The sequence below is a fragment of the Ursus arctos genome, unplaced genomic scaffold (assembly GCF_023065955.2).
Source record: "Ursus arctos isolate Adak ecotype North America unplaced genomic scaffold, UrsArc2.0 scaffold_14, whole genome shotgun sequence".
Taxonomy (NCBI): domain Eukaryota; kingdom Metazoa; phylum Chordata; class Mammalia; order Carnivora; family Ursidae; genus Ursus; species Ursus arctos.
In genome coordinates this window covers 1,920,950-1,942,986 of record NW_026622808.1, presented here as the reverse complement: position 1 = coordinate 1,942,986, position 22,037 = coordinate 1,920,950, and the positions used below count along the sequence as shown (strand labels likewise).

The 22,037-nt window shown below is 53.9% G+C and overlaps 1 protein-coding gene across 9 annotated transcripts in view; it reads right to left on the bottom strand.

Moving 5' to 3' along the window:
- EPN2 (epsin 2) overlaps nt 1-22,037 on the bottom strand; it is a 91,043-nt gene that overhangs the window by 19,715 nt on the left and 49,291 nt on the right. For 7 of the 9 annotated variants that reach the window (XM_048226666.2, XM_026521120.4, XM_048226665.2 and 4 more), the window contains 4 exons: nt 15,895-16,007; nt 14,045-14,137; nt 12,961-13,135; nt 449-622 (listed from right to left, as the gene is read on the bottom strand). In XM_048226666.2, the coding sequence (XP_048082623.1) occupies nt 449-622; nt 12,961-13,135; nt 14,045-14,137; nt 15,895-16,007 (555 nt within the window). Of the gene's footprint in view, nt 1-448; nt 623-12,960; nt 13,136-14,044; nt 14,138-15,879; nt 16,008-22,037 lie in introns of all 9 variants that reach the window. The other 2 variants (XM_026521119.4, XM_057311269.1) reach the window with 1 other exon arrangement.

Here is a 22,037-nt window from a genome sequence, read left to right as displayed (position 1 = left end):
GACAGCTCAGGGTCACCTGCTGGCCTGGGAGGGGCTGGGCCAAGGATCCTGGCCTCCCAGAACACGTGTGGGGGTGTCTGCCTGCCACTGCTCCCACCAGCCCCACACCAAACTGAAGGAGGGGCTAATGCACGGGGAGACTTCTGAGCCAGTTGGGAGACCTGGAGAGCACCTGTAGGAAGCTACTGGAAGGAGTGCCTAGAGCACAGCCTGCCCAGGCCCCCTCGGGAAGCTCCCTCTGGACAGAGGTACAGGGGCTCAGAAGGCCTGTGAGCTCACCCTTCACAGTGGGCTTGTGGCACTGGGGGGGGAGGGGGCTGGGGACAAAGGCTGCAGGTGACAAGGGTAGCAAGGGCAGGCAAACCCACAGGTCCCATGCCGAGAAGCCAGGACGGGAGGGCCGTGCACCCAAAGGGGCTCTCAGAGCCTGGGCAGAGCAAGGTCTCACCAGAGGACGAGACGGGTTTGGCGGCCGAGGCTGCGGCCCAGGCGTCCGCTGTTTTCCCAGTGCTGGGGGCAGGCTGCTGCGGGGCCGCCCAGGGGTCTGAGCCCTTGGGGCCGGAGTGTACGCTGGCGCCCGTGGGCACGCCCCACGGGTCGACGGAGGCAGCTGGCTTGGCACCTGTAGGAAGGCAGGGTAGGCTCAGCTACGTCCTCAGAAAGTTCTGGGCAGCTGGGGTGAGAAAAGAAAGGGCACTGGGCCACGTGAGCCACACCCGGGTCTGCCCCATGTCAGGACAGGCGGCCACCCTAAGGGTGCTGTCCCAGGCCGGCAAAGCTGGACCGAACTGAAGGCCAGGGCCGACAGCCATTGGGGTTCCCACCCTGGGGGGGGGAGGGCTGGGCCCAGACTACTGGGAAGGTACCGGACAGGACAGAGCTGAGAACTCTCCCAAATGTCTGCCACACACGGTCCCACACGGAGGTCCCTGAGCTAGGTTCAAGCCCGCCTCCCCACAGTCCACAGGCCTCCTCCGCAGAGCGAGCCCTGCCCAGGCCCCCGCTGCTCCAGCCACAGGCCCCACCGGGCCCCGTCCCCACCTGCTTTGAGTGGTTTCTGCTTTTGACAGAGGGCGAATAAAACAGATGAGGACGACCAGGAGAGGAATAATCAACGAACGCCTATGCACCTAGCCGATGTTTTCCAACAGCGAGTGACAGATCAATTTAGGGGTTCACAGCTGGCCTTTTATAGAAGGGCGAAACACCCGAGCGCGCCTAACGGAAGGTGTCGATCTGTCGCGCAGACCTTTCACCCGATACGTGCAGACGCGGGCGTTACTCACGCTAAGTGCACACATACACACGTGGCCCATGGCTCGCCTTCCTCTGTGACGGTCACAGCCGATGCCCCGCCATGGCACCCGCCACCCAATCTGACTTCTGTGCTAGCCCTTCCCTTGGTCCTTCCTCTGGTTCTACTCCGTGGAGGTACCTTTAAACACCCTACCGATCAGCTGTGCTACTTTCTTCACTTTGCACAAACAGAAACACTGTACATTCTTTGTGACGGGCCTTGCTCACGCCACATTTTATTTGGGAGACCTCACCCGTGCTGACGTGCAGCTGAAGCCTGTTCCCTTTCACCGGCCTAGAACCTTCCACCCCAGCAGGGAGGAACCACAGCCAATCCGTCTGCTGAAGGTACTGGCTTGGGTTTGTTTCTGTGGTGCTGCCTTTGTCGTTCTCCCGTCCGGGCGCACTCGGGTCACGGCTCCTTCCCCTCGGCTGAGTGACGCCAGGGTGCTCTCCCCACAGTCGTCCCATAAGGCACAAGCCACGTGCACGCAAGTCCCGGTGCTCCAGCAACTGGCCATCACCTAATGCTTCACGCTCACGTTTTCACGCATGCCAATCGCGGGTGTGCACGGTCACCCGGCTGCTTTCATCTGCATCTCGCTGTTCCTCACCAAGGCCGTGCCTCTTGTCGTGTTCGCGGGTCTTCCGTGGTTCCTCTCCTGTCGAGAGCCTGTCCCGGTCCTTCTCCGCCTTCCTTTGGGGGTGTTTATCTTTCTCTTCTTGATTTCAGAGTTCTTACCACGCTCTGAATACTGTTTCACGTAGGTTACAAAAGCAAAGCAATTACCTCCCAATGTGTGGCTCTTCTTTTCACTCTCCTTAAAGTAGCTTTTGATGAGCTGAGACGTTCTTAGATTGAAGGGGGTGCAACCCGTCGGTACTTTCCCCTCTAATTTGTGCTCTTCCTGACATTCAGGAAAGCCCTCCCTACACCTCAATGTCTTCCTCTGGAGCAGCACCTAGCAGACTCACAGTTCGCCTCACACGGTCACGGATTCGCTCCATTAGCAACTGATTGGTGCATATGGTATAAAACATGGATTCGATTTCGTGCTTTCCTAGCCGAACGCGTCATCACAGCGCCACTCTCTCCCCACTGACCAGCACACACTGCTGCCTCCGCCGTAAGTTGTGGGGTCACAGATTCACTTCTGGGCTCTCCGTTCTGATGCACTGACCCCGTTGTTTCCAGCCCGGGGCTTTCTGGATTATCCTCACAGATATTCTTATAATGATAACTGCTATTTGGTACCTGATACCTTGCTCTTGTTCCTTGGGAGTATTCTGGCTACTTCCGGCCCTTTGCTCTTCCATAATCATTTTAAAACAAGAATCTTGTCAGTCAAGTTAAAAAAAAAAAATTTAAAGCCTTGCAGGGGGGGCACCTGGGTGGCTCAGTCAGTGAAGCGTCTGCCTTCAGTTCAGGTCATGTCCCAGGGTCCTGGGATTGAGCCCCGCATCGGGCTCCGGGCTCAGCCTGCCTCTCCCTCTCCCTCTGCCTGCCGCTCCCCCTGCTTGTGCTCTGGCAAATATATAAAATCTTTTTTTTTTTTAAGATTTATTTGACAGAGACACCGAGAGAGGGAACACAAGCAAGGGGAGTGTGAGAGGGAGATGCAGGCTTCCCGCAGAGCAGGGAGCGCACGCAGGGCTCAAACCCAGGACTGTGGCATCATGACCTGAGCCGAAGGCAGACGCTTAACAGCTGAGCTACCCAGGTGCCCCTAAATAAATAAAATCTTTTTTAAAAATTACCAAAAAAAAACCTTGCTGGTATTTTGTTCAGAACTGCACTGAATATCAGATCAGTTTGAAGTTATCACTGTAATAGCGAGTCTTCCAAAAAACCAAAATCACAGGACATCTCTCCATTCACTTAAGTCCTTCTTTAAGTGAATGATTTAAGTGCAAGATTTCAGTGAAAATTTCAATGAAAGAATTAAGTGAAAGATTAAAGTGAAAGAAAAAGAAATTAGAGAAAATTTAAGTGAAGATTTCAGTGAAAGATTTCAGTGAAAATCTTTATTTTATCCTTTGTTTCCATAAGGAATTCCTTCATACAACTGTAAAATCTATTTCTAGGGACTTGATTTTATTTCTTGGACAGAGAAAGCACAAGCAGGGGGAGCAGCAGAGGGAGGAGAAGCAGGCTCCCCAATGCGGGGCTCGATCCCAGGACCCTGGGATCATGACCTGAGCCAAAGACAGACGCTTAACTGACAGCCACCCAGGTGCCCTGAGACTGGTGTGTTTTTAAAATTTCATTTTTATTCGTTTATCATATGAAGAAAAAAATCCATTTTTATACACTGATTCTTTGGGCCAGCAATCTTTTTAAATTCTCAAGTCTAATAATTAAAATTCATGCAAATTATTTATTCTTAGAATTCTGATACCCCTTCATTCTAACAGTCACACGAGAAGTTTTTGGATAGTCTATGTACATTATCATAACACCTGCGAACGACGATGGCCTAATTCTTCCCAGTCCTTATGCTTTTTCCTCCCTTTTCCTGTCTCCCTGTGCTGGCTGGGACCACCGGACCCAACACAAAGCCCGAGTGCTAAGTCAGTGTCTCTGTCTCGCTCTTCAGGATCCATTTTACATTACAGCTGCTGCATTTACCACTTCCAGCTTTTCTTCCTTCTAGAAGCCCTTTATCAGGTCATGGAAACACCTCGTCACCCCAAGTCTGCTAACACTTTTGCAATGAATGGCTGATACATTTTACCAACCGGTTTCGGGCTCTATTCAGATGACAACATGGTTTTTCTCTTTTGGTCTGTGATATGGCACATGAACAGGTCTTCTCGGGACCTGCTCTGGGCGAACCAAGTTTCTCACGAGGTACTGTATTCTTTGTGTGTTTTTCAGTTTGGATTTGCAATTGTTTCTTTTGCTTTCTGCGTCTGTTCTCGTAACTGGGGGTGGCCTGGCAGGTCTGTTCTCACCCTGTACGTCCCGTCTGGTTTTGGTGTTGAGGTTATGCGAGTCCCGTAAAACCAGCAGGGACACTCCCCATTTTCCTACCCTCTGAAGGAGTTTGTATAAAGGTGGAATTGTTTCTTGAATGGTGTTAGAATTTGCCGGTAAAGCCCTCTGGGTGGATTGTGGGGTGGGGAGGATTTTTAAGTCCTGACTCAGTGCCTTTAATGATTACAGCACTATCCCTATTTTGGGGTTTTCTGTTGTGCTCTGGTCAGCTCTGCTAAGTTTTCTTTCTAAGCCTTAATTAAGTTCTCAGGTTTGTAAGCATACAGTTGATCAAATAGCCTCTTACTCCACGGGCAATCTTGGCACTATGTTCCTGTGTTTCACTCCTCATAGCATCTGTGTCTTTCCTCTTTATTTTAAGCAGGCTCCACGCCCAACATGAGGCTTTAACTCACAACCTTGAGATTGAGACCCTGAGTCTAGAGTCAAGACCCTGAGTCAAGAGTCGGACGCTTAACAGACTGAGCCACCCAGACGCCCCCACTTTATTTTTTAAAAGTAATCCTGCCAGGAAATTTGTCTGTTTTATTTATTACTCTTTTTAAATACCCGCATCTGTCTTTGTGGATACTACCACATGTCTGTGTTCTAAGGCACGAATTTCTGTTCCTATCTGTATTTCATTTCTTCCACTTTATTTTGGTGGCAACGCTACGAATGTAAACGCCGAAAGCTGTCACTTCCCCTCACGCTGTTTCAGGTGCCCCAGCACTTCTGAAATAAAACTATTTACCTCATTATTTTTGGTTCTCCACACTTCTGGTTCGCGTTGTCATTTCTTCTTTGACTCAAGATTTCAGGAGTGTTTTTCAAGTATCAAGTGTAAGGAGTTTTTCTAGTTTTCTTTTTGTTGTTGAGGATATTGTGGTCAGAAAATGTGTTCCCAGTGCTCTCAATTTCCAGAAAGGGGTTGAGGCTGCTAGCCTTTATGCCCAGCACGTGATCCAAGTTTTGTGAGTTTTTCAGAATGAGTGTGCTCCGGACCCTGGGAACAACAAATCCAGCACCTCGTGAGCCGTGCTGCCCGGACTGCGTCCCATTCTCACTGCTGGTGAAGTCACGCGCCAGCTGCAGATTGGTCCCTGCACCCCGTTCCTGGCACGGAATTCCCGAAAGCCCTGTCATTTCCTAAGTGACCGGGCACTACAGCATCTCTTGCTTGAGTGGGTTCCTGGCCGGCTCCTGGCTAGAGCTAGAATAACCCGAACCCCCAAGCCTCGAGTAGAAGCTGGGATCAATCTATTAACCTGTAAGGTTGCATCTTACCCTCCTCTTGCAGAATACCTTCAGTGAGTACAGAATCCTGGAGGACCACGGTGGTTTTGCTGGTGTTTCAAGATTTAAAATGCATTTCACCACCGTTCTTGGAAGAAAGGATTTCACTAGGGAGGGAATTCAAGACGGATGGGTTTTCTTCCAGTGCCCGCCCCCCAAAGACCTTATCCCACGGGCCTTCAGGACATGCCATCCTTGCTGAGACGTCAGCTGCCAGCATGCCTACTGCCCCTGTTGCACGGACTGTCCACCCCCTGTGGGTTTAGGATGCTCTCCTACGGTGTTCTGCAGTCTCCTGCCCATGCGCCCGGGTGGGGATTTCTTTTATTACATCCCGCTTACGATTCACGAGGCTTCCTGTATCTGAGAAGCGGCTCCTTGCCGCGAGCCTAAAAACCCTCCATCGCACTCTTTTCAAACTTAAAACTCTCCTGGAACTCCAAAGAGAATGTGTATTAGATGTCCTCATTCTGCCTCTGTGCTTCCCCAGCCACACTGACGTCCCCACTGCCCCCCAGATGCACACAAGGGCATGTCCACCGCCTCCTGCCTCTGGGCCTCCAAGTCCCTGCATCTTTCCTGCTCTTCTTGCCTTCACTAACTCCTGGAATCGCTCCGCTTTCTTGTAGAGCACTCATTTGCCTCAGAGTCTCCCTGGGCTGTGATCTCCAGCAGGGCACAGGTGAGCCCCACCCCTGCAGGTGGGAGGGTAGCACCTGGGACAACCTGGCTGAGCTCCGAGGCTCAGAGAGGGCAGCAGGAAGGGTGGTGACTGCCAGTCTCAGAGAAGACCAGGGGATGCTCCCCAGGCCTCCAGGAGGACTCAGGGCCCTGGGCCCCCTTCCCAGGCATGCCCCTTAGCAGCCCTAGCAGCCGCGTGCAGGGACGGACATGCAGGTAGGACTGTCCCTGACTTTCAGGGACATGAACCCTCTGCTAGGTGTTCTACTGTGCCGGCTTTATCTCTTTTGGTCCCTGAGATGCTGAGTGGCTTCAGAGCTGGCCTGTCCAGTTTCTATCAGCTGCCACCTTCACTGTCTTTTCACTTCTGGCTGACAGCGAGTGGGAGGGGCACAGGGAAGGGGAGGACAGGGCTGCCTTTGCTAGTTCCCAGACTTGTCACTGAAACCACAGCAACGCCGTGAGCTGGACACCGGCCAAGGAAGATTCTGACTTGCAATGTTCATTCCCACCATCCCTGGGACACGTAAGCCTGTCAACTCCTGTGTGGACGAGGGACTTCTGCTGCTGCTGCCTCAAACCCACAACCCTCCAGAGGCCTCCAGAAACACCCACCTCCCTCCAGAAGCTGCTCTGACCTTTCCACCTGGTCTTCGCAGAATCGCACACAGAGCCACCTCCCCGTGACGGCAACTGCTCTCCCCAGGCCCAGCTCTGCCGGACGTGACACTGGTCCCGGCTGGAATCGCAGTGGGGACAGGCCCTTGCTCTGCCCCAACAAAGCGCCTCACAGGGCCTCGGTTCTGCATCTCCACCAGAGCGAACGACGTGGTAGAAACAGTGTCTGGGAGAGAACAGGACTGCGGGGAAGAGACCAGCGCCTAGATTTGGCAGTGCTTCACTCACCATGCCGTTCAGGGGCCACCAGAAGTGGTTTGCAGTGGTGGCTGTCCTTAGGCATCTCTGCAGGAATGTCAGGAAAATACACCGTCTCCTCCCTTCACATACACCAACTCTGGGGAGGGCCCGGGCATCAGGATTCTTAGAAGCTCCCAAGTGACTAGAATGGGCAGCTGGGACGTGTGAGCACCACTGAGCTCCTGCAGCACTCAGGCGCCCGGCCACGCCTTCTCGGAAGTGGGGGCCCAGCATCGGAGGGCCAGCTCAGGCACACAGGCACCCGGCGGGGAGCAGCCCTGCCTCCCACCCACACATGGTCCCTGGAGTCACCTTGCTCTATCCGCGCAACATCTGGCCAGCATTCAGCAGGCCGAGGCCCAAGTCCTGCCTCTGCGAGAGAAACAAGAATGTATCTGCTGCAATCAGCATGGGGGTCAGGGGCAGCCGGTGACCATGGGACGGGGTGAGGCAGTCCTGTGGACGGGGGGACCGTGTCTTCCCAAGCATGACATCTGAATCACGTGCTGACACAAAGTAAAAAGAAAGAATCAGGAGGTCACGGGAACCCAGGCAGCCCCAGGCCTCAGCCGTTACCCTCCTGGCCTCACACAGGCACCCCCTCAGCAACTGCATCCCTGTCGTGCCATAGCAAAGGGAGGGTTTGCTCCTGCATCCCGACCCTCTCTCAGACAACAAGGGTCTGAACACACTAGTTTCCCCCCCAACTGATAAACACAGAAGAGTTAAGAGCCAAAACAAAATACTGTGATCTTTCGGGAAACGCTCTTTCCACACGAACGCTGTGACAGCCGAAACTGTGTACACTGCACGCACTTTCACACCTCCCCCACCAGTGGCCATGACGCCGAGCCTCCATCATCCTGGGCTCGCAGGCAAGGCTTCCACACAGAGCCCCCCACTGCTGTGCAACGCCACCCTGATTGTTCAGGAGCCTCTTCTGACCCCTCAGTTACTTCCAACGGGCCCTGCTTCCCTTTTAGAATACGCCAAAACAACAAAACCCACAGCACAGCCAAGAACCCTACAACCTAGCACGCCCTGGCCTAGAAAGCACCCCTGCCCATGTTGCCGCCGTGCTTATGGAAAAAGCACGGTCCCTGCTCAGAGAGCTCTTGAGGATTAAAGACGCCCTTGGTTCAAACCCTGGCCAGTCATCCAGACGACCATGGATAAGCAGCTCAGCCTCGGGGAGCTGCGTCAGGCTTCCAGTCTACGGGTGGAGGTTGGGGACCTATGAGCGTTCAGGCCACCGTGCTGACTTTTTGCTGCATGGTGGGCCAGGAGTCACGGGAGGCTACACACCGTGGCCCCTCACTCTCCTCAAACCTACCCGGGGGAGTCAGGTAACGTGGCTTATGTGGGCTTTCTCACGGGTGCTTGACTGCCCACCTAAGCTCGCCTGTGGGAAAGCAGGCAGTGGCGGGGCTGACACGGCAGACGACCCCCCAGTGAACACCGGCCGACAGCGCAGCCGCTGGGGCCCGGTGTTCCGCTTTCCTCCTCCATGAATGGACAGTAGCTCTGCTGCAAGGCGCCTCTGTGCTCTGTCCTCCACGTCCTCGACAGGGCCCGGGCCACGCCACAACCCCAATAAATAAATGCTTGTTGAAAGCGCAAGTGAATGAGAGCAAAGGAGGATGGAACCCAGGGCAGAAAGATCAAGCGGCTTCCGGCCTCCTCCTCTGTGGGCCCATTCATAGGGAGCACGTGTTCCGGGGCCCCTCACCCGGCAGCCGGGCTCCTCCGAAGCCTCACACATGAATATTCATGTGCACAGGGGGCTGTCACATGACGGGGTCACAGAACTGAGTGGCGGGGGTCACCAAGACACCAGCAGCACCACCTGCTGCCACTGGGGCGGAAGCCGGCCTCTGTCCCGGCCTGGGCAGCGAGCGGGCCTGCGCCAGCCAAGGCCTTCTGAATCACTGGGCTGTGGGCCCCTCTCTTACCAGGTGGCTGCTTTGTGTGTCTGGAACAGAGGAGGAAGTGCCCCGCTGACCTGGCGGGCTCCGACGGCCCTCCTCTCAGCCCTCGGCACTTCCTCCCAAGGCCCACTTGGCCAAGAGGCCCCCCGTGCTGCTTGGAAGGAACTGGAAATGGCAGGGCTGGCTACAAACAGCGGCTTTCAAAACAGTGCTACTTTCATCCAGAGGGTGCAACTATCAGGGCTTGGGCGGAGCCTCTCTCAAGTTTTCAAATTTATGAACGTGTTTCTGGGCAGCGGGGTGGCCCAGAAAACACACACGAGCAGGTTTTATGAGAGACCAGTCGCTAAGTGTGACACCGCGTCCCGCTCTGGAGCAGGCTGGGAAGATTCAAGGCGCTGTGACCACGCTCCCGCACACTCAGGAGCTGCTTGCGAGGCCACCTCCCGCGGGGCTGCGGAAAGTGGAGCGCCACAACGGCGCCACCACCTCCACCACCCCCGGGGACGGCCACCGGCTGCTGGGTGACAGTGTTCCAGCCCAGCACTGCCCCACCGGAGCCTCTAAGGACGCCTGCAGATGCTCATCACATGGTGCGAACGGAAATACCTCTGTCTACTTACAAAACTGTAGATACAATACGACCTCAACTATTACAAACAAGTACCCAGAAAAACCAGGAAGCAAAGAAGCTAACACGTTAGCACCGGTCACCTCTCAATGCCAGAATCTTCGGTGACTTCTACAGGACATGCTCGGCCACGGAAGGCTTCTGCAGCAGTCCAAGATGGCACGACGATTCCAGGATTAGGTGCCATAAGCACTGAACCGGCCCCTAACTTGCTGTGTGGCCCCAGAGGAAGGAACAGCCTCTCTGGGCTTTGGTGTCCCGTTTTCTCTCCAAGTCACTGGTTAAAATGCCAAGTGCGTCAGAACCAAGGAGAGGCCTCCAGGTTGGGCAAGAGGCAAGAGATGGCAAACTAGCAGTCCACAAACCACATTGGCCACCTGTAGATATATTCAATCAGCCCCAACCACATTCTCAATTTCTAAAATTCATTTCACTATCAACATTTAAAAAACAGATTTCGAGGGGCGCCTGGGTGGCTCAGTTGGTTAAGTGTCTGCCTTCGACTCAGGTCATGATCCCAGGACTCTGGGATCAAGCCCCACATCAGGCTCCCTGCTCAGCGGGAACCTGCTTTTCTATCTCCCTCTGTCTGCCGCTCCCCCTGCTTGTGCTCGCTCGCTCTCTCCCTCTGTCCAATAAGTAAAAATCTTTAAAAAAAATAAAAATAAAAACAGATTTAGAAAATCTAGGTTTCAATCTTCTCTTTTAAAATTTGGATTCATAGTAGCCAAAAAGTGGAAACAACCCAAATGTCCATCAACTTCTAAATGGTTCAACACAATGTGGTCTATCTATAAAATGGAATATTATTCAGCCAAAAAAGGGAACAACGTAGGGACACACGCTACTACATGGATGAACTTTGAAAACATTTTGTTAAGTCAAAGAAACAAAGGCCACATCATGTCTGACTTCCTTATGTATCGGAAATATCCAGATACAGGCAGATCCAGAGACAGAGCGCGGTAGACCGGTGGTGGCCAGGGGCTGGAGGGAGAGGCAACAAGGAATGACTGCTCAGTGGGAACGGGTTTTCTTTCTGGGGTGATGGAAATGTCCTGGGATTAGTAGTGACGGTTGCACAACACCGTGAGTGGCTAAGAACTACTGAACCATCCACCCATGGAGCAGCATCCCCACGCGACAGTCGGCGGCCACTGGGCGCCAGCTGCCTCTCCTCGGCTCTGTCCGTGTCTCTGGCTGGCTCCTGGTTTCCGCTGTGTGCAGCTGTGTGACAACCCCGACAGCTGGAGGTGGCCCCGCTTCACCCACCAGGAGACTCCCCAGCACCCTAGGAGGTCAAGTCTCTGGCTCAATCAAGACACCCAGTTCCGGGGCACAGCACCGTCCACCAGCCAAAGGAAGGGAGGAGCTAACCTTGTTCACTGCAAAGTCGTAAATTTGGTCTCCCTTGGCCAGGTAACACATATCCACAGTAAGTTAAGTCAAACAGTAAAAAAAGGTAGACAGTGAAAGTCTATCTTCCGCCCTCTACCCCCAGGCCCCACCCCAACCACGTCCCATCAGCCACTGACTCAGCATAATCTTAAACTCACCTGGCTCCTAGGGTGACTGCACTCTTTCCTGGGCACTAGAAAAACGTCCCATCTGCCTAATGACCCATTACACAACTTTCAAAGGGACTGCGAGTCTTTCCTGAAGAACGTCCTACCCACAACTCAAGGTCGCCATCACATTACGAAAAGAACTACTTTTCAGACTTAACACGAAAGTCAAAGCCACTGTCTGGAAAGGGCCCCGGGTGGGCATTTCCAGAAGATCTGCCTTCGCAATCCCCATGTATGCTCAGCAAGACTTCAGACCACAAACTCCCCGGGGCCACAGCACACAGGCCACAGCCACGTGAACCGCCAAGCTCCTGGACGCTGTGCAACTACTGGCTTTCAGTGGGCGAGACCTGTGGGCCACTTGGCCTCCAGTTTGCCCCAAGGCCCGGAGGGCTCCTGACAAAGGGAGTTTGGGGACCCGCCCAGGTCCCCAAAGCCAAGTGCATCGCCAAAGGATATCTGGCGCTGACACGGCCTTCTGGACACAGCTGCCAAGCCCCGAGTGGGCAGGACCCTGACCCCATGCCCCTGATCCCCATGGCCTGTCTCTGCACCCACCAAACCACTGCATGCCCTCAGGCTCTCACAAGCCCAGCCTTCTGCTGGGAACACCCCTGCCTCTTTGTGGCCTGGTCACCTGCTCTTCCTTGCAGATTCCTCCGAGATGCCTGCCTCGTGCCCACCAGCCTCCTGAACTAAGCCCCATCCCAGGACGCTGGTATTCCCATCTTGCCCACACCCGCCCAGGACCGTGAATGCAGGATCATTACCTGTTTGTGTCTGGGTCCCCGGATAGCAGGACAGAGCCTGGCATTTGGTACACTTTGACAAACATCCAGGGAACTGAGCTGAATACAGAAGATGGTTCCAGTTTGGGGAAACAGAGACCCCAAAGAGATACAGGCAAGTTGCCACAAGATTGACAATTGCAAGTTCCTAGACAGATCAACCGTGGCTGGCAGGGCTCGGAACACCCAGAGGGAGCCTCCCAGAGCAGCGGGCTGGGTTGGAAGCCATCACCAAGCCCGCAGGCCAAGCCCTGTGTCCAGCGATCAGGAAACCCTACGCCCAAGATTTCTACCCAGCTTAAACTGATTGTGCCACACTCATGTTGCAAACCTCCTCCCACAGATTCACATTTGGCATTAAACAGAACTTTAAAATATCCACTTAGCCTAGTAAATGAACTTACTGTTGCAGTAAGTAACAAGTAAGAAGAACGATAGCAAATGGACCTTTTCGTTAGCCGTCATAGCACACACACCCTAATTGCTGGCTAATTACAGCAACTTGATTGACAGGTTTCATGCTGCGTATTACAGTTTCTTAACCTGGGGTGCTGGGTGCAATTCTGAGGCCGAGAGACTAGACACATGTCCCAGAGGAGGGACAAGGCATTTCTGATGCGTGTGGGAAGCAGAGAGGAAGTCAGCTTTCCCTCTACCAAAGCAGAAAACCATTCAAAACAGGAGGGCACTGTACCACAGTCGTCAGGAGGACCCAAATGGATGTTACAGCCGGGGACTGGAGAAGCCTGGGGCACTCTCCGCCAAAGACCTGTCCCACTCCCCCCTCCACCGGGTGACAGAGAGCACGAAGCTTGGCCCTACGGCCCTTCACACATCCAGCAGGCAGGCACGGGAGACAAATGAGGCGGGTATTTACCGAATGGTGGCCAGGGGTCTGAAGTGCTGGCTGGGGCCGCCGGCCCGCCCCAAGGGTTTGTCTGGTTAGCTGAGGCTGACCGGCCCCAGGGCTCTGCTTTCTGGGAAGCAGGGCCTGAGCTGGGGAGGGCATCCATTAAATCCAACAGAGTGGTCTGCTGTGGGTGGGAGCCATGCTTGTGAGACAAAGAGAAGGGGACAGGTTTTACTTCGCTACAGTTAACAGCAAATATCCACGTTAGCCATAAATACCGTCCTTGCCTCTTGGGACTAGAAGCCCTCTGGGCGGGGCCAAGAGGAAACTGAGCTGCCCCACCCCCTCCCATCTCCTGCCCCACCCAGCCCACCGCCCCACAGAACCACTTCCCACTCCAGCCCCGGATCTACCCACCAGGAGCTGTTTACTTTGGGCCCAATGCCCCACCCACTTGCAAACAGCTCCCAGGGCTTTCCAGGATAACCTAGACTGTGCCCCGGCTGCAGCCCCTCTCCAGAATGCTGTCCCCTCAGCTGCCAGCCATCATCCAGGGCCCCCTCTCCCAGGCCCTGCCCTGCCTTCCCACTCCCACAGCCACCAGAGCTGCTGTCAGGGACCCCGTGGCACCATGACCTGGGAGACCACCGGAAACCCCGGCCCCGTGAGGGGAGGGGGGCCTGACTTGTGACTGGAGGCGCCTGCTGGGAGCAGAACCACGTCCTGGTCACCTCAGGCCCCACGCAGGCAGCCTGGCACCGAGTGAGGCTGACGATGGCAGTGAAGCCCAGCACTACTGAGCCCTACCCTGTGCCAGGAATCTGTTCCAAAGCACGGGACACCTGGCTTGCATTAACAGTCACCTGACCGCACGGCTAGACCGTGCCCGTTCACGGGGGGTGGGGGAACGGAGGCCCCTCGCCCGTGCCCATCTTCTCTCGGGCTGGTCCCTGGAGAGCCTTGGGAGTTAACCGCACAGGCGGGGGTGTTTTCGATCACGCCCTCCCCTCACTCATGCTCATCACGGAGGAATACTTGAGAAGGCGCCGTACTCTGCGGGTCACCGCAGTGGGACCGTCTCTAACACTGACCTCTCCGGTGGGGCGCTTACCTCTTTCTTTTTTGGAACCTTAACTGTGTCTCTTCGGCTTTCTTCTAGGGCCATCTGTAATCTGAGGTCGTCACCCCGCCTGAGGCGCTCTTCCTGCAGAGGACAATGGGACTGTAATAACATCACTGTGCAGAACAAAGCAAGGTCGGCCAGGAACAGGACGCACAAAATCAGAGTACGCATTATTGCAAAGGAAGATCGGAAAACAACCCGGAGAACAGTTATTCTTCTATCCCGCGAGTGTAGCCCAGAGGGTTCGTTCCCCCCCCCCCCCACCTGTGTGGCTTCCCTGGTTTGGGAGTCCCACGGGGGAGCAAAGGGGGCACAGGCACTGCCAAGTTGGGGAAAGGGAACACTAATTCTGAAATGCTTTTTTCCTCAAAACGAAAATGGCTTTATAATCCTAAGTATAGAAGCACCACGTCTCCCTATAAAATACAAAAGCCTGAGAGTCCAGAAAGGGATCAGGAAGAGGGTGAAAATCACCTACCGCTGCACGTTACTGCTAGGATTTCAAACAACTGATCCATTACACAGTTGACCCTCCAACACCAAGGACGTTAGGGGCACCAACGAACCCCCATCGGTCAATATCCACACATGAATCTGACTCCTCAAAACTCTAACTACTAAGAGCCAACTGTTGACTGGAACAGGAGTAATTCGCTGAGTGCACATTCTGTGTATGTGGGATTATGCTGTGTTCTTATAATAAGTAAGCTAGAGGGAAGAAACGTTAAGAAAATAAAAAAGGGGGCAATAGATTTACAGGACCATATGTACCGACGAGAATCCACACTTAAGTGGAGCTGCACAGCCCAAAACTTGTGTTGTTCACGGGTCACCTGTATCTAATTCATGTTTATTTAAGGCAAAGTCACCACATGCAGAAGCCCGTGTTGTCCAAGCTTTTACATTATCACAAACTAGAAATTCAGTTGTGTTTTATTTATTATAAAGTGATAAATCACAGAGATGAATTATGCACGAGAATGGGCTCTGACTGTCCATCTGCCCCTGCATTCCTGCCCCCTGTCCCTGGGCTGTCCGTCAGTGACAGAGCCAGGCATCCACAGGGACGGCTTAATGGCTGTGCGTTTCTTGCTGTGAACAGAGGGGCTGTAAGAGAAGCTGTCCACCACGGCTGAGCTTTAAGGATGTCTCCAGTGAGAGCGACACAAATCACGCCGGGACAGCCACCTCTGCACTTGCCGTGGAACTATCCCTGGTATCTGTCTCGGCACATGACCTCGAGGGCCTCGTGCTCCCTGACTCCGTCTCCCCTCCCTAACCCAAGGTCAGCAGGGACAGACCTGATCGCTGGGACCAAAGGGACGACAGCTTTGAAAGGTCATTTCCAATACACCTTTCCCTCCTTCTCCAAGTTAAAGTAACGTGTGATTATTAGAGAAAAACAGGAACTGAAAGAAAATTAAAACTCCACACACTTCCGTCATCGGAACATAGTAAGGGCTCTTCCTACCTGCAGCTTGTCCTCCCAGCTTTGTTTCCAGCATTCACATGCTGTGGATCTGTCTTACCAAACCGCCTTCCCCGGGGGGCTGAGCCCAACTGATCACCCACACGCGCTTCACGGAGGGGGCTGCGGACACCCAGGCTTGTGCGAAGGGACCATGACACGAGGCTGTGTCTACACAAGTGTTTCTGGGAAGCACTTCTGACCAGTTCACCCCCCTGGCAGTGGGTGGCAAGAACACCGTGGTGGCAACGCCACGTCCCATCTCGGGCAACACTGAGGCCAGGGCCTGTGTCTGTCACTGTCCCTCCCTGTTGCCCACGCCCCCCCAGTCCCCAGCCCGAGCCAGCAATCACACCTGCCTGGCACCAACCTGCTCGGCCACTTCTCTGCTCATGGCAAGCGCCAGCTGCAGCTGTAACTCCTCTTCTCCGCTAGTCTGGGGCCGGGCCTGCTCCAGCTCGGAGGACACCCGTGGAGAAGTGGCTGTGGGGGGAAAGGCAAAGTCACCGCGTGCACCCGACAGGCTCGTGCTCACGGTGACCTGGTCAGACCACACCCGCCCCCATCTCCCACCCACAAAGCCCGACAACGTGGGTGCCCTCCAGGCAAGCTCTGCGAGTATGTCCGGGTTAAACCCCAGTTAACACCAAACGGGCATTCTCAGGGACATAAGGCGTGCGGCCAGCACAATCAAGGCGAGGCCTTGGGGGCAAGGCCGCAGGTCTGGCCTCAAGAGGATGAGAACCTCCGTCTTCGCTTCAGAGCTGCACTGCTTCCAAGAGAGAAACAAATTTTTTTTTTTTTTTTACGAGATCAAAGGTATTGCTCTCGAACAGCTGGATCAAAGAGTGTCACTCACACAAGCACAGGGCATCTGTGGGCCAAGCAGCTCACTCAAGACTCCCACCAACATTTAAGAATCTCACTTTGTATCTCAGGGTGGCAAAGACCGTGGAACTGAAGCCTAAATGTGTCTGCAGCAACCCTGAAAGTTTTTGTTTTCTACGTAAAACTATACACTGACTTGGGAAAAACTTTTTTTTTTTTGCTGTAAGTAGTTAGCTAGTATCAACACTTGTAAGCAGTTCCTGGAAAGACAGTTTTACTGAAGGGATGAGATGTGAACTCCTGGCTGATGCAACAAGCCTCCCGGAAAGGCATCTTTACGCGTTCACACTTACGCCGGGCGGGGCCCCACAGACGGGAAACGCGGGGGCTTACACGGCCACTGGAATGTTCTGTGCATCAGGGAGTGTAGGGGGTCTCAGAACCTGGACGTGAAACTTTGGGAGCACGGGGCCACCTCTGCCTCCACCGCAGGAGAGGGTCCACAGTGTCTCTGAAATTGTCAAAGCCAGGCCCTACTGTGTCCGACGGTTCCCCACTCCATCCTCCCTCTGGGCCTCCGTGCACGCCATTCCCTCAGCTCACCCGGCCAACTCCTTGGTCACTCCCCCTATCCTGCAGTTTGGTAGATCATGCCAGAAGGTACGCTCCTTGAGGAAGGTCCACGCCTGTCTTCTCCCCATTACATCCAGTGGCTGGCAAATACCCACTGGACAGAGATGCATGGAAGCATGCAGAGATGGATGGACAGACAGACAGATGGGAGAATTCAATTTCATGGCAGATGGGTAGTGGTTCGAAAATGCTCTAATTGTGTGTCAGTTTTCTTCCTTCTTTCATTAGGTCCATTCCAGCAAACCCGACCATCAGGACTCACCCACCCACATGCTGCTTCTGCCTAAAGCTCCAATCTGAACTTGTTCTTAGGATTGCCTCTGTGAGAAAGCAAATAAGGTCAGGAATGATTCCTGAAAGATGAGGTTTCTAGTCGGTGAGGCTCTCGCTACTGTGAACAAAACAGGAGAAGAGAGTGAGATATAGTTAGGGTCACCGGAGAACCAGGCAAGGCTGCAAGGGGCAAAGGGCTGGGCAGGGCAGGAGACTGAAAGGCGATGCTTTGTCACAGTGTTTTTGACAAAGGCACGAAACATACAGCTCTGAAGAGTTCATCCAGAACAGTCCTGTGTCGTGAGGTACAGTGTATTTGTATGATTTGCTGTCAACTCAAAGAACCAGGGGGAAAAAAGCCAGCAACCAACTGCCTCACATCTACTCTAAGCCACATGAACAAGACAAAGAAGAAAGAAAAAGAAAGAGAGAGAGAAAGAAAGAAAGAAAAAAGGAAAAGTCAAGTTGAATCCCAGCCTACTTATAATATCACATTTACCTTTTCCAAAGTATTTGTTTTAAAAATAGAGCTAGATGGCAAGAAAATGTCAAGTCCACCTTAATAATCTGATTCATTAACACACCAAGACAAAAGTACATTTTTGTTGCCGCAGGTTTTGTGCGGAAGCCTCCCCTGTGCCAATCCCAAGGCTTAGGTCTGCTCGGGCTTTCTTGTACTCTAGAAGCCAGGGTACCTATCACCACCCAGACTGCAGACTAAAGACGCCGCACAGTTTCGGGAACTGTTCCGGAGCACTCTTCTCAGCGGGCTGGGGCTCCCACACAGATCGCTGACCACTCAGGCTGCCTGCCTGTTCCCAGCCTCCTTCCCCATCATCTCGGAAGCTCGCTTCACAGAACCCTGTGTGTAACGAACACGGCACATTCGGCAGCCTCCATTCACGGCCACACGGAAATAGGGAGTACATAAAGACGACCCGTATCCCATCCCACAGCCCGAAACAGGGCTCTGAAAAATGAGCCCCATCCTGGCAGGGAAAGCTGCCACTTGGCTACACCGGCACAGGGCCCGATTCAGGCCGGCCAGGGATGAATGGGAAGGGGCTCTGAACAGGGACCTTCTAGAGAAATGAGCCTCCCTTGTCCTCTGAGCCTTTCGGCACATCTGCAAGGCCAGACTAGCTTCAAATGCAAATGTACCCGTCCCTGTCTGCCGTAACTGACGCTTGTCGAATAATGTGTAGCCAGCACATACGGAAATAGCTTACCACATCAATGTGGAAATTAAAGACAAAGGGTATTCCCCTAAATGCTGTGGTTTTTGTCAACGGATGTACAGCTCAGTTCTGCAGATGGCAGGATTCACAGCCACCGGCCCCAGTATCAGCTGAGCTGCACACAGCGGTCTCCGCTGTGAGGGACGACTCCGGCGGAGACATTCTTGCCTCAGTGACAGCATCTCGGCCCCACAAAGGGCCCCCTGTACCCACGTACATGACAGTGAACACAGACGTGCTTGTGACATGGGCCTGAACGCACCCTTGTGGCCACCTGAGCCAGCCCGGCTCAGAGGGGCTGCAGGTCCACAGTTCACAGGGACCCCTGGAAGACGCAAGTGGCCGAGCGAGGCTTTTGCACCCGCCACCTTCCGGAGGGAAGACTAGGAACTGTGAGTGTAGGCTAATCACTAGCAGAGCGGCAAAGGCGCCATCACCCTTCTCCTACCACTGAGACGTCTTTCTGACTACGGATCCCACCTGGAGGAACTCAAAAGTCCTCACTTGCTGTGGCCAAGAATTAGAAACATTGGCTAGGCCTCAATTTTATCCCCTCCGGCCTGTTATCCTGGCTGAGAAGGCCCAGGGGAAAGGTTAAAGAGGAAGCCTGTAAAAGCCAACTACTCCCTCCAAACACAAGCTAAGGGGAAAACCAAGACACACCTCCCCGTGCGGGGAGACGAGCGCGTCTGGCATTCACGCCGTCCCGCCGTGCCGGGGAGTGCCAGGCCGAGTGTGCGTGCCCACACCCCGGGCTTCAGGAAGGACCTCGTTTCCCAAATGTGCTCCTACAGAGCAAAGGTTGCAAGATTTCTAACAAACATGCTTCGGTTGGCCAATCTTGGGCAACTGTGAAAGAAGAAATCGAAGCAGTCAAGGTAACAGGAAAATAGGAAATCACTTCTTCTCGGGCCGTTGTGCTATTTTCCTAGAAAGCACTTATGCAGTGTTTGCAATCACATCGATTAAAGGGAACACACACTGTGGGACAGGACCTGACCAGCAAAAGGCTCTGCGTGGTGACCAGCGTGACTTCTGATAAAGCTCTCTGGTCTGTGAGCCCCACACAAGGTGAGCGCCTGGTCTCCACGTGTCCCTGGCCGATGCTGGGCGCACAAGGCACAGCTGACACTTTGGGAAGAATGGAAGGTCGCTGGGCCTCGGGGGCCCGAGAAGACCCCATTTGGATCTAAACACTGCTGCCACCATTTACAATCCTGAGCAGACAGGCATGCCAAGGTTCAAATCCTGTCCTCACCACTTCCTAGCAGTGAGACCACATCCAAGTGGCCTGACCTCTCGGGGCTTTTGTATCCACATCTGTGAAATGCAGACAAATGGGGTCTGTGGGAGGGGTCACGGGCGCCCAACACACCGTTGGCTCTCCCCGGAAAATGTGCCTTGCCCCAGGTCACTGCTCTCTGCCCCATCCCATGACCCCCAGGTTACCTAGGGGCTAGAGCTGGCTGGCACTCCCCCTCTCTACCTCACACAGCAGCAGCCGTGAATAGGTACCCCGTTGTACCCTGGCCCTTCCTAGCCCTCCGTGAGAACGGGACTGGGGCCGTGGTCCTTCGAGGGAGGAGCTAGGGAGCGGATACTGAGCCCAGGGCCAGCTTCCGCCCTCCAGTGACCGCTTCCCCGGCCAGCTAAGTTCCTTCCTCATTACCAAACTGCAGCGAAGCACTTACTGGATCTTTCTCAATGCGGTGACATCTTCCTGTGGTTCCATGGACCACTTCCGGAGTCAGCAATGAAACCTTGGCCACCCCCACCCAGCAGTCTGGCCGGAGCCGAGCCTCCAAAACCTGTTCCCACAGAAGACCTCCAGATCTTCATCTCCCCTCCTCACAGGGAGGTGCGGGAAAGGCTGCTTTCACTCAAATCAGGCAAATTATGAGAAAGTAAGTTCAGATCACCCCAGGTAACATTAAAAGAGAAAAAATATAAATACATGGTTAGAAAAGCCAAAAAGGTGTAAGATGAGAAGTGTACCCAATACCACCACACTCTGATCACTTTCAGACCAAAGGGTGTGTGTGTGTGTGTGTGTGACTTCACAACAGACTGACAAACTACAGGTCCCCAAGCTGTGGCCACCCTCTGCCTGTCGCATGACATCACCCACCTCCCAAGACAGTTCGGGCAAAATCTCTGATTTGATTCCAATCTAGACTCTAGATGGATTCCCGGTTCACAGAACGACAGGGTGAGGACGGCGCCAAACACCGCACAGTGCGATGGACGGACGAACCCAGACCAAGGGACGCTCTATGGGACAACTGGCCTAGTCTCTCGGAATACCAAGATCACAAGAAAAAGAGCATCTGCTGCAGACAGACCGAAGGGACGGATGATCAGATGCAACTTGTGGTCCTCAGGGGATCTCAGTTTAGAGGAATCAGCTGCAAGACACGCTGGGGACAACAGACGAGACTTGAATGGGGCCTGGGTACCGGCTGGCGTTGGTGCTGTGGGTTTTGTGAGGTGTGATGAGGGCACTGTCACCCACCCTTCACGAAGAGACACATACTGAACATTTACGGGTGGAACGTGATGATGCCCGTAACTTTATTTTTAAACGCTTCAGCATAAAAGGAAGTGGGAGCCACACCTCTCATCCTGCCCCCATCCCTCTCCCCAGAGGAAACAGCTGTTGACATTTTCTTGTGATTCTACCCAGAAAACCGTTTAATGCCTACTCCGTGTGGATATGCGTGGGCGTGCATTTCCGACACTTACCCCCGGGGAAGCACGTCTATCCCTGCTGTGTGTGCTGCGTTTCTTGGCTGCAGCCTGACCTGGGCTGAGTGTTTTCCACATGAGACGCAGCCCAGCGTGGAGAGCGGGTCTGAATGCCTGTGTTCGGATCTGGGCTCTGCCACTTCTCATCACGCGACCTCGGCCTAGGCAGGGAATCCTCTGAGCCTCGGTTTTCTCATCTGCAAAATGGAGACAGAGTACCTGCCTCCTAGAGTTGGTGAGGATCCAAAGACCTAATCTGTGGAAAACGCTTGGACCAGCGCCTGGCACGTGGTACTCCTACAGCTCTCCCTAGGATCTCAATGAACCCTCAGTCCAACTGACAGACCAGGGCTGAGGCTCAGAGGTGAAGTGACCTGCCCAAGGTCACTCAGCCAGTGAGAGACAAAGTCTGACCCTTATGGCCTTGTTCTTTATTATGACCCTTTTCACAGGGCAGGTAACTAGGACCCAGAGAGGCTAAATGACTCGTTCACAGAGAGCAGAATTCAAAGCCAAGTCTCAGGGCCAAATCCCGTGCTTGCCCAGCACCCTAAAGGTAGACTCTCAGTCCTAACACTCAATGGACACCATGACCCTCACTCCTCAAGATCGGAGGAAAGTCCCTGTTCTCCTGGAGCTTGTGCACTGGTAAGGAGAGACGATATGCAAATAAAGCAAGTGGGGGGGAGGTTTCCAGGGCAGGAGAGCTGGCTCTGTGTGCAGAGGTCAGGGCAGGCCCTTTTTTTTTTTTTTTTTTTTTTTTTTAAGATTTTATTTACTTATGTGCCAGCGAGAG